Source organism: Rattus rattus, chromosome 7 (assembly GCF_011064425.1).
Source record: "Rattus rattus isolate New Zealand chromosome 7, Rrattus_CSIRO_v1, whole genome shotgun sequence".
Taxonomy (NCBI): Eukaryota; Metazoa; Chordata; class Mammalia; order Rodentia; family Muridae; genus Rattus; species Rattus rattus.
The window spans coordinates 22744292-22757362 of NC_046160.1; the positions used below are offsets into that span (position 1 = coordinate 22744292).

General features: G+C 43.8%; 1 protein-coding gene across 1 annotated transcript in view; it reads right to left on the bottom strand.

Moving 5' to 3' along the window:
• Positions 1-8647: 8647 nt before the first annotated feature.
• The window catches only part of Gckr (glucokinase regulator), a 29621-nt gene continuing 25197 nt past the window's right edge, over positions 8648-13071 (bottom strand). The window contains exons 17-19 of the mRNA XM_032908614.1: positions 11330-11479; positions 9473-9607; positions 8648-9036 (exon numbers count right to left, since the gene is read on the bottom strand). Coding sequence (XP_032764505.1) covers positions 8860-9036; positions 9473-9607; positions 11330-11479 — 462 coding nt within the window. The 3' untranslated portion in view covers positions 8648-8859. The remainder of the gene's footprint in view (positions 9037-9472; positions 9608-11329; positions 11480-13071) is intronic.

The following is a 13071-nucleotide window of genomic DNA, read 5'->3' on the forward strand; positions in this document are numbered from 1 at the left end:
CCGTGTAACTCAGTACACAGATCGAACAAACAAGAAAATAGCATATGACCATCTAAATAGAGACAGGAATAGACTTAATATTTAGCGCCCAGTATAAAGAGGTTAATTTTAAAAATTTAAAACAAATTTTTAAAAAAACTAACATCAATTCTTGCTAAAAACTCTCTTGATTTAGTAAAACATTTGAAAAACTACAAAAAGAAAAAAACACCCTGGCGAATTATGGAAAACTTTTCTTGACTTAATAAAATGATGACAGATGCCCACAGCTCCTGAATATCAATCATACCCAAAGTTGTAATCATGAAAGCAAGGAGAATAAAAACATAAGGATTGGGGGTTGGAGATTTAGCTCAGTGGTAGAGCGCTTGCCTAGCAAGCGCAAGGCCCTGGGTTCGGTCCCCAGCTCTGAAAAAAAAAATTAAAAAACTGTGTTTAAAAAAAAAAAAACAACATAAGGATTGGGAAAGAAGTAATAAAGAATAAAGGAAAAAAAGGTCAAAGTGACAAACTTAGCAGGGTCCTCTAAGCAGGTCAATATGAAAGGATCTGCTGTATTTTCAGATTTCAGCATCATTTAGCAAACAGCATTTATAATATCCTATCAGGCCTGGGAATGTAGTTCAGTGGTGGACCTGCTTGCCTAGCAAACATGAGAGCCTTGATTTCATCCATGGTGCTAAAGATAGATAGATAGATAGATAGATAGATAGATAGATAGATAGATAGATAGATAGATAGATAGATGATACATAGATAAGTAGATAGATGACAGATAGTAGGTAGAAAATAGATGATAGATAGTAGATAGATAACAGATAGATGATAGATAGTAAATAGATAGTAGGTATGTAGATAGTAGATAATAGATGATAGATATAGATAGATAAATAGCAGATAGATAGATGATAAACGATAGATAGTAGATAGATAGTAGATAATAGGTAGATATAGATATAGTAGGTAGACAGATAGTAGATAGTAAATAGATAGATGATAGAAAGATATAGATAGATAGAGTGAGTAGATAGATAGATAGATAGATAGATAGATAGATAATACATAGATAGTAGATAGATGGTAGATAGATAGAAGTTAGATAGTAGATAGATATAGACAGATAGTAGATAGTAGATAGATAGATGATAGATAGATAGATAGATAGATAGATAGATAAATGCTAGACAGTAGATAGATAGTAGATAGATAATAGGTAGATATAGTAGATAGTAGATAGATAGTAGGTAGTAGGTAGATAGTAGGTAGTAGGTAGATAGTAGGTAGTTGATTATAGATAGATAGTAGATTGATAGATAGCAGATAGTAGTTAGATAGTAGTTAGATAGGTAGATAGATAAAAGTAAAATGCCACACTGAGCCAGGCATTATGTGCCTCCTGGTGATTATCACCATCTATGAAATATGGCCTCCCTCCCCACCAGAAAACAAATTCTGATAAATCTTAGATTCAACTTCCTCCTGATTCATGTTCATGTACTTGTGATTGGCTCATTTATGAAGGAAAGAGGTTTATTTGACCTCGTGGTTCTGGAAGTCTAAGCCTAGTGCTAGCATGTCCTTAGCTTTGGATGGGGTCTCTGCATAGCTTCAGCTCACAGAAGAAGCAGAACAACAAGTGGATGGTGTGTAAGAGAAAGGGATTCCAACTCCTATGGCAACTGACCTAGTCCTCAGAGAGTGAGGAGCCATGCCGCCAAGACTTACCCAGTCTAGAAAGAGCAGAGTTAATCTCTCTTGAAGGTTACACTTCCCTGACAAATGTGTTTCTACCAGAGTTTCAGATAAATCCCAACTCACAGGAAATACAAGAGGCATCAGAATATGTCAAATCATGTGAAGGGGTATTATAATTTTTCCTAATTAAAATTGTGTACATGTATAAAATAAAATATAATCATACTCTCCTCTCCTTCCAGTTTTTTCCACACCCCCCCACAAATGTCCACCCTCCAACTTCATGTTTTATTTGTGTTTAGATAATCCACTAAGTCCAACTAATACTGCCCCAGCACGGGTATTTGATCAACAAAATGTTGGCTGTGAAATCTAGAGAAATGACCCTTTTCTCCAGTACATAAATGGGACAAAAAGGAGAAAAAAAAGAGAGAATCTGTAGACTAGAGGAGAGTCAAAAATCATGGAGTACAATCCCAACATGTGATATCGAGTCTGGATAAGTAGTAATTCATGTCACTGCATTTGGAATTTAAACACTGATGTGTATTTGAGTTATTAAGGAACTGTTCAAATTTTATTGTTAAGTTTTAGGTGTGATGATGATATTATGATTAATCCATTTTTCTTTTCCTTTTTTTCCCTTTGCAGAACGGAGGCAGGATCTTGAACTATATGTACTAAAATATTTATCATGAAATTATCTGTGGTTTGCTTCAAAATAATGTAGCAAGGGTTGAAACAGAATGACAGGTCAGTGACGAGTCATCAGACCATCTTTTCTTCCCTTATATGGGAAGAGGATTCTGGGGGGTGGAGGATGCAATGCACAAACAGATACACACACACACACACACACACACACACACACACACACATACACACGCACACACAAATAAGATTAATATATTCTGAGAGAAATAAATAAATGAAACAAAGATATCTATGAATTGACTCATTTCTTGGTATGTCAATAATCTTTCATCTGAACTGTAAATCCCATGTGAATCTCAATCAAAGCCTTGAAGGAACAATTAGCCTGGCACTTCAGGATGGATGCCATGTACAATGGCAACTAGAATCGGTGAAGCAGCTAGCTGACCCAGAATGGTCACGAATTTGAGGCCGACCCGGGATACATAGTGACTTCAAAGCCAGCTTGTGATGGACCCTGAGACTCCGTCTCTTTATTTTAATTTTTTAAGGGTTTATTTTATGGGTATGAGTATTTTCCCTGCATGTGTGCATGAGTGTGTGTGTGTGTGTGATGTGTGTGTTAAATTTGTATCTAAGTGGTTCACTCATCTTACCCCTCTGCTCTACTAGAGAGACTAAATAGATATCTAGAATTGGAGGAGACTTCAATTCCTACCTCACATCATCCACAGGAAGTAATTTGATTTGAATCTTAGATGTGAATATGAAAGGAAGGATTTCTACGTGCTATGTAATATCTATGCCTAGCAGAGAACTCCTGACTGTAATACTCAATGAAGTCTTTCAAATCACTACATAAAGCAGTAACAACCCAACCATTAGAAATATACTAAGAGAGCCCAAGGAAGGTGGCTCAGCAGGTCAGCACCTTGCCGTGCAAGCCTGGTGACATGAGTTCAGAACCCACATAGAGATAAAGGAAGAGAAGCAAATCCAAAAAAAATTGTCCTCTGACCTCTCTACATGTGAACAGTGCCAAATGCATCCACACATTCACGCATGCATGCAGATACACACATGCGCACATGCACACACACAAATTGAAAAGTGCACAGGTGACTTGAATAGTCAGTTTTTACGAGAATTTCCAAATGGATAGTAAGTGTGAGAAATGGGGAGGGGGGTGCACACAAACCACAACGCGATAACATGCACTCACTAGAATGACTAAAGTAAAAAGGGTGGGTGTGTCAAGTCTGGCAAGATGGCAGGACTATGGGGGAGGCAGACACTCGTGCTCTACTCAGAGGAAACTCAGAGAAGAGGCATGACCTACTAACGTTAACCACGTACACCATGTATGCAAACAATTCCTCTTCTGTTGGAAGTAAAAATTCCCACCCACAAAGCTGTCTCTTGCGATTAATGTCCCAAGACATTCTTTGTCTTGTCATATAAGCATAAATCTTTCTTCACAAAATGAACTCACTCAGCCTTCTGCCTCCCATGTGATGGACAATATCTCTCTCAACTCTTATCACAGTCTTTCCCCCAAATGTTATATGTCTGTCAGTCTGAATGTCTCACTTCAGCTTAGCTCCTAGGCATCATCTCTTGAATATCTCTTCATATGTTCTCCCTCACTATCTTCTTGATAGTATGGTCCTAAAGCTACTACTACTAGTACCACCACCTCCTCTTCCTGTTCTCCCCTTCCTTCCTTCCTTTTTCCTTCTTTCCTCTTCTTTCTTCTTCCTCTTCTTTCTCTTCTTCCCTCTTCCTCTTCTCTTCTTGGCTTTTTTTTTTTCTATTTTTCGGAGCTGTGGACCGAACCCAGGGCCTAGTGCTCTACCGCTGAGCTAAATCCCCAACCCTCTTCTTGGCTTTTTTGAGACAGTAATCCTTGCTGTCCTGGAACTCACTAGGTGGACCAGGATGACTTTGAACCCAAAGAGATCTGCCTCTGCCTCCCAATTGCTGACATCAAAGGTGTGCACCACCATGCCTGGCCTAAAACTTCTGGAAGGGAATTAAGACATCTATGGTCATTGTCTTATTTCCCCCTACCCTCTGCTCATTCCCTCAGATGGCCCAGAGGCTGAGCATTTATACAAACCTATGGGGGTTCAGCAGAGAGAGAAGAGGGTCTTCAGAGAGAGTGGCTTTCACATACCTCTGACTTGGCTACCACCTGTGTCCGGCTCCGATACCTAGAAAACAACACCCAGGTGCCACAAACCAAGAAACTAAGTAGAATAAGACTGAGATGGTCTGGCAGTGGGATATCCAGCCCCCAAATTGGCTCCATTACTCAAGCCCATGCCCCTCTCAACTAAAGAGTCTCTGTCTCTAGAATTCCTCTATATGACATCACAATAGGTACTTCAAAGTAAGGCCAGTCACTGTGCATTCCAGCCACTGCCCTTCCCTGAGGCTGCCCCTGGCTCTGAGAACCCTGATATCCCAGATCTCAGGGAAGAATCCACCTATGAACTTTCTGGGGTCCGGCTTGACAAAGTGTCGTTGAGGAAGAAGTGACAAGGAAACGTTTTGAAGTCTTCCAAAATGGCCTGTTCTGATTCACATCATCTTTGGAGCTGGCCACTGTGCCAAGTTTGAATTAGGTCCCCTGCCATACATTTCAAACTGCAGGTTAGAAAGGAGAGTCAAATGGGATCAAGGAGAGGATAGTCGGAGTGGGAACCCTCACAGACTTTCCTAATCCACAGGTCTCCATATTTCCTAGTTGCTGTGGACCTAAGATGCATGAAATGGAGTAGTAGCCTTAGAGGAACACCTTATCCTAGGACTGCCAAGTTAACTTGTACTTTTTATTTTGGAGTAACCACCAAAGCTGCAAGAAGAGTACAGTAAATCCCATTTACCCTTTCTAACCTTTTTAATATCCTTTTAAAAAACTTATTTGTGTGCAAGTATATTTCACCTGCGTGTACATTTGTGTACCTCATGCATGCCCAAGAGAGTCAGAGGACAGCATCACATCCCCCGGAACTGGACACAGTTGTGAGAGGACATGTGGGTGCTGGGACTCAGCTCGAGTCCTCTGCCAGAGCAGCCGGTGCTCTAACCATTGGGCTGTCTCCCCAGTCCCACCCTTAACATCTCCTATAACTTCATTACACTTGTCAGGACCGTGAGGTCAATTAGGAGGTGTAGGGTCCAGAATCACAGGGCATCCTTGGCTACATTGCAAATTCAAAGCCAGCTTGAGCTACGCAAACACTTTCGCAATAAAATGAAAACATTGGTACATTCACTCTTAACTCCAGCCTTCATTTGCAGCTCGTATTTCCCCACCAGTGTTCAGGATCCAATCTAGAGCGCCATCTTGCTGGAGACCAAACCCAGAGTCCTCTGAGTCCTAAGCAAGTGTTTCATCGCTACACCAAAAAAAAAAAAAAAAAAAAAAAAAAAAAAAAAAGAAAGAAAAAAAAGAAAAGAAAAGAAAAGAAAAGAACCCCTAAATTTGAGTCCGTCATGTTCTCTTTACGTTTAGATTGAGGCTCTGTTTGGGGCGGCGTAGGAATGGAGAACACCCATCAGCGACCCGCCCTACTTATTCCAGCACAGCAAGAGGGGCACACTATCAACTTGTAACACTAGTGTCAGGCCATTTGTAGAGAGTGCATGCCACATCTCTCTACCTGAGGTTACCATTTTCCTGTGTTCATACTTCACTTCCTATAAATCAAGTCCAATCAGAGGTACGGGGCTAGCATGATTAAGTCCCATCTCCTGGAGTAATAACAAAACACACGCTACTTCAAATTCTTGAGTAAGAAAGATTTGCCACCCCCCTCACCACACTTGATTTATTCACATATTTATTGGTATAGATGCGTGTGTATTTATTGTACTTCTTGTTACGGCTCAATACGATCATTCGCTTTCTTGCTCGGTTTTCCCAGCCTAATCAGTGGGGAGCTCTTGTCTGCTTGCTTTTGATAGACCTCATTATTTAAGTATACATTTTTTTGCAGCTTATTTTAATAAGCATTCAACTCCTCCTCTTGCTGACCACACACCAGAGGTAGTGGAAGAGCAAAGTTATTAGGATATGGGGGTGGGGGTGGGCCTGTTTAGCAATAGTTCTTTGGGGGCGAGCTCAGTCTCGTCAGAAGTTCAGTCCCATAGCAAACACCAAATATGAACCAGCAGCTGTAGTTCAATCCTGAAGAAACTGCAAGGCTCACCACTGGCCCAAGGGGAGGCTGCAGAAGCATCGAGAAGCCGCAGGAGCTTCATGAGTTCTTTGGCGAGTTTCTCTCAATGGTCGGTGGGCATTACCACAGCTGAGCTCAATGGTGCTATGTGAGGTGAGTCAATACAAGTGTACTGTTAGCAAACAAGAATAACGAGGCAGAGCAAAACACACCAATGCTCAGCGCTCCTCTCCAACTGTCTGTGAGGACATATTTACACTCCATCGCCGGTCCTTCCACATGTCTGCCTCAAGAAAACATTCATCCACCTGTCTACTTTAGCAAGACATCCTTGCACCTGTGTGCCCCAGGAAAACATCATTTGACATAACTGACTTTCCAAATAAACCAGAGGTTTCCACTTCACATCACTGTGGTCGGGGCACCCTATAAAACAGAGCTCATTTTCTGTGTCTCTCACTCTGTAGCCTTCGGTCACCAGCTAAATGGAGACCCCATTCTTCCCTCTCCCACGAAGGGAGTGTTTTATAATAGATTCTATACGCAAAGTTTGTTCTTGAAATACTGAGATTTAATCCATGTGTACAAATCCTGCCTTGAATTTAGATGGGATACTGTGCTTTTTGCTGTGTTTGTTGAGTCCATGTACGGAGCCAGGTTGGTATTTTCATCCCCTAACTGGTTTAAACGCCCTTCCTTGCCCTTACAGACTTTTAAACATATATATTCGAAACCCATGCTAGCTGGCCTAAGTATGAAAAATAGTTGCTGATTGATCTGGGAGCACGGTCGTTCCATTTTGAACACATTAGACTTCAAATGTGCTCAATATCCAACTGTCTCCTATCCTAAGTCCCCTCTGTTTTGGTCCAGCCACTGGGTACCCCAGAGATCATTTCCTTTTAACTTCTTCGGTCCTACAGTCTTCTGGGTCAGCCGCAAACCCACTGCTCTTGTGTCAGCACCACTGCGGTCTATTCTCCAGTCGTTTTCATCCCCTTGGATGTTTGCTTTCTCCAAATAGTGCTGGAGGCAAACTGTAGCCCATTTGTCTCTGAATAATCCTTTGAGAGGGAGAGCAATCTTGCGATGTAGCCTCCAATGCACGTCCTGCCCCCTAGACTCCGCCTGCGGCATCCTCCCACGTGAAGAGATTGAAGACATGCGCTCCACCCCTTACTCGGGTCTAGCACGATTGTTTCTGAACTTCTTTTTTTTTTTTTTTTTTTGGTTTTTTTTTTTTTTTTCGGAGCTGGGGACCCGAACCTCAGGGCCTTGCGCTGCTTCCTAGGTAAGCCGCTCTACCACTGAGCTAAATCCCCAGCCCCTGTTTCTGAACTTCTTTAGCTCTTCCTAGAGCCCAGAATCCCCGGGCAAAGACCTGATTCTCACTCCGCACAACCACTGTAAGCCAGAAGACATTTCTCGGATTTTATCTGTCGCACTTTAACTTCCTTTGTTCCACAACTCTCCTTGATTCTTGACCTCTCCTTGTCATATCCCAAAATAACTCTAGCCAAACATCCCCCTAATCCCTCCCCCTCCCCTTCTTTATGGGTGTTCCCCAGGGCCTCTTTTTTTTTTTTTTTTTTTTTTGGTTCATTTTTTCAGAGCTGGGGACTGAACCCAGGGCCTTGCCTTCCTAGGCAAGCGCTCTGCCCACTGAGCTAAATACCTAACCCCCCCACCCCAGGGCCTCTTTTAATTGGTTATTTCTGACGCAAGGGGGAGCCAGATCTCAACAGTGAGTGCCTTAGCTGCAAGCACCTGAAGACTGAACCTGGGATGAATCAGGGCCCCTTTGATTTACCAAAACCAGTGACAGCTTCCGGCTAAAGCAGTGCAGACACCTTTCTAGTGTTTGTTGGGTTCTACCACCAAAGGGTGCCCCGCACTCCCAGAGTTCCTTATACTCTTTCTTGCAGACACAGAGAGAGGATGTCTAGTCTCTCTAGTCTCTGAGTAGATGTGGTCCCCAAAGATCTTATCTAATTGACATTGTCTTTCTCTCCTGAAGTACCTGCTTCCCTTGTCTGTGTGTAGTGAGTCTGATTACTGGTTTTTTTTTGTTTTGTTTTGTTTTGTTGTTGTTTTTGTTTTTGTTTGCATGGTTATGTTCCAAAACAAGACATTTCGTTTTATTTCTGAGTTCAGAAGACACCAGTAAAAATGGAAATAATCCGGTTGAGAACAGGGCTCTTCCCCAATTCTGGGCAGTTAGGCCCCACCCACCCGAAACTGAGTTCTTCCCACAGCGTGTACTGCTGGCACATGTCCCCTTGGAAGTGGACGGAGACTCTGCCCCTCCATGGTTCTAGAAATATCAATTCAGGGTCCCACAGGCGGGAGGGTCTTCAAGGGCTTGCGTGCTGCGCTTCTGACCCGGCCCAGAGAGGGCGCTCCTAACAACCTCACAGACTGAAGAAGCTGCAGACAGGCGTGCCTTAGCCTTAGAGATGGAGCACCGGAGTAGGAGGCTCAGCAAGGCTGTGGGGATCACCTGTGGGGAGGAGCAGGGAGAGCTGAAGAAAAGGTACGGCCATTTGAGGAAGAACCCTGGAGGAGCTAGAGAATTGGGCATAGGGGTTAGATTGGAAACAAGTATATAAGGTTGTTATCTGGGCTACAAAGAAGTACGGTCGAGAGCAGAGAAAAACCACCACCAACGCTGGAAAACTCCCATGCAAAGAGTCCTTCTCTTCCTCTTTCTTGATGCCCCTCCAAGGCGAAACAGAAGACCCCTTGTTGGTATCTTTTTTTGCCTCTGTAGCTTCTGTCACAGTCGTACCTCCTCACCCCACCCCTACTCCATCCACCCATCCCTCCAAATGGGATCTCCACGTGGCAGCTTTGTAAACGCAGTTGTCACACAAAGTTCCAAAGACGCTTAAGATCCTCAGAAAGCATTTGTTGAACAGCCAGCCAGGGAAGGGTACCTTTTCCTTCTCGTGGGCAACCTGGACGTGGCAGGAGATGGGAGCGGCGCGGACATCATCCGACAGCGGTTGAGGAAAGTGGATTGCTTGAAGGAGGCTCTCGATGCAGCGAGCCTTGGACTGTCCGGAGAACCTCTGTGGAAGAAGCAATGAAGTCAGTGTCGGGGTGGATGCCAAGGAGAACTGAGAATAGTGTCACGGGAGAAGGAAGTGACATGAGAAAGTGGGGGCTGTAATCCTGAAGACTGGCTGTAGACACCAACAGAGAATGTCCCTTCTGACAGTCCTGTAATCACGATGTATAAAGAAAAATTGGGTTAAAGGAGTTGGTGGTAAACCATCACTTGCCCATAATGAGTAGGAAATTGGTGAGAGTTACAACTGGTGGCCAACAACCCCACAGGTCAATGATCAAGGATAGCAACTCTCAAGACCATCCACCATGCTCTCTGGTCAGCAGCCGTTTTCTCCCTTCTCTGGCATTAGCGTCCCCTTCCCCCCTGAATAACTGTTAGTCTCCATTCTGGGGACTGTAAGAAATAATCAAACCCATCTCCCATCCCACCCCAAAGTCGGCTGGACGACCCACAAAGGAGGCTGGCAGAGTATCCTTTCCCCTGGAGGGCAGTGATTGGTTCAAGGTTGTGCACATGACCCAAGACAAGCCAATAAGAGCCCTCTGCCAGGTACTCCTCAAGTCACCCGGGACAGAGAGACTCCTTTCCACTGAGGTTGCTAATGGCCAGGATGTTAGACTAGCATTTGGCTTAGAGGAATGCACATTGGGTTTCTTTTTGCTTTGTCTTGGTTTGGTTTGGTTTGGTTTGGTTTGGTTTGGTTTGGTTTGAGACATGTTTTCTCCGTGTAGCCCTGGCTGTCCTAGAACTTAAAGATCCACCTGCCTCTGCGTCTCTGCGTCTCTGCATCTCTGCGTCTCTGTGTCTCTGCCTCTCTGCCTCTCTGCCTCTGCCTCTGCCTCTGCCTCTGCCTCTGCCTCTGCCTCTGCCTCTGGAGTTGAGATTAAAGGCGTACACCACCTGTTGCATTCTTGAAACTTAAAGAATGTCACCTGGAGGTTATAGTTTCACACTCAAGAACTGGTCCGGGACACAGAGGTCATGTACTCACCCAAAGCACTAAGAGAAGCAGGAATGTTAATTGACCATATTTATCTCCTCAACGGAGGAGCTAAAGATCAAATACCTGCATCCCATCCAGCAAGCTGAGAGTGGATTTTGTTAACAACCTGGTGACCTTTTGCTGTCTGTGGAGACCGACCTCCCTCACCTTTTGCTATAGAAACAGACCTCACCCAAATCTCCCAGAATGTTTATCCCAGAGTCTTCCCTTCCTAGATCAATACCATCTTTAGGGAAGATGTCATATGTACTTTATGGCCTGCTGATCTCTGTGCTCAGAGACCACACTAGATTCTAGGCCTTTAAGCTATAGAACCCACCCTCATGGTCACATGTACTTTGTAAAAGATTTTCTATGTAGTCACACCTTAAGCTTTATTATGCACCTGGAATTGGACTGATTGTTGCCTGGGAACCTTTTTCCGAAACTGCACTGTGTTCTAAATATGCCCACAATGAACCACTGAAGTCTGATCCAGGGTGACAGTGCCAAGCTACACTGGGTTTTCATTCATAGCTATTCACGTGGCTCGCTTCCCCATATGACACCTGCAGGGACCCCATCAATATAGCTGTGTGTGAACACATGCAGACCAGAGGTTATGACCAAGATATGCCTGTGGAAAAAAAACAGCCCCTGACCCTACACCGCTCCCCAACTTTGCAAAAATACTTTCTGTGGCCATCTAGATTTGGGGTCCTCCCATCACGCTCTGACCTGCAACATGGCCAGCGCCCTCCAGAAGAGCTTGGAGTTGGCGATGCGGAGGTCCAGCATGTGGTTCTGTAGGATCTTCCCCAGCAGTACATGGGCCCCAGTACTCACTGTATTCAACACCCACTTGGTGCTTAACTCACGCTGGAATTTCTAAAATGCAAACACACCGGAACCGGAAGTTAGAGGCTGGGAAAGAAACAGAACCGGAGAGCTGCCTGTGGTAGCGAATCAGACACCAGAACGCAGATCGTTTGTTTGATGAGACCAGACTTTAACAATGTTTTTGACTCTTTGTTCTGTTCTTGTGAGGGCTAAACTTAACCCGTAAGCCCAGTTGCCCAAGGTCAGATAACTTCCTGAAACACTGGGACTGTTTTTGTAAGCTAATAACCGACCAATTTTCTCTTCAGTAAACAGGTGCTTCCAACTGCGTAGGAAGTGCCTGGACTCGAGTAGGTGGCAGGTACATAGGCAGGAAGTACATCAGAATGTGTGCTTGTCCCTGATTGGATGAAGGCAGCATGTACACGGCCGTGTGGGTTTTGCCTTTTTAAGCACCTGATTAACATAACTCGACGTCATCTCTGGGAACCCTAGGAATGGATGGAGCAGGTATCCATCTTCCTGGACAGTATTTAATAAAGCTTGTTTTAATTTGACAAATGTGGGCTTGGTCTTTCTCCTAGAAATTTTCAGGTTTAACATTCTACTTTACTTTTAAAAACAAGGTATTGTGTTTTTAACGTGCCTGTGTGTCTGGATACCACATGAATGTTGTGAACTTGGAGGCCAGAAGAGGGTATCCGATTATTTGGAACTGGGGTTACTGACTGTTGTTATCTGCTTGTGGGTGCTGCCGGTTGAACCTGGGTCTTCTGGAACAGCAAGAAGTACTCTTAACTGCTAGGGCATCTCTCCAGCCCCTAAGTTTTTATTTGACCCTTGGGGGATGCACAGATTATATGATGTGGGAGGAGGAAATTACTGGGCACTTATCTGCTAGTCTCCCTGAAGGCAGAGGTGAGGCTTTATTCTATTTGAGAGTCTCAGTCCTTCTGATGGTATGAAACTGCCATTAAAAACCCTTGGAAGAGTGAATGCTAGAAACTGTTTTGTTCATTTTTTAAAGATTTATTTATTTATTTATTTTATGTATGTGAGTACGTTGTCACTGTCTTCAGACACACCAGAAAGGGGCATTGGATCCCATTATTGGTGGTTGTGAATGCTGGGAATTGAACTCAGGACCTCTGGAAGAACAGTCAGTGCTCTTAACCACTGAGCCATCTCTCCAGCCTTATTTTGTTCATTTGCAAAAGATTTTCTTAGGGCTGGAGAAATGGCTCAGAAGTTAAGAGCACTGATCGCTCTTCCAGAGGTCCTGAATTCAATTCCCAGTAACCACATGTGGTGGCTCACAACCATCTGTAATGGGATCTGATGCCCTCTTCTGGTGTGTCTGAAGACAGTGACAGCGTACTCAACATATATACTAACTTAAATAAATCTTTAAAAGATCTTCTTTTTATTGTGTTTATCTCTGTGCATGCCTGTGTGACACAGAGTACACGTGGAAGTCAGACGACAACCATTGGGAGTTCAGTCTGTCCTTCCACCACTTAGGTCTTAGGGATTGAACTCAGATGATCAGATTTGGTGGCAAGCACCTTTACTCACTGAGCCATTTTACCTCCCCACCCTTTTGTTGTTTTTTGAGACAGAGGCTCACTATGTGGTCCAGT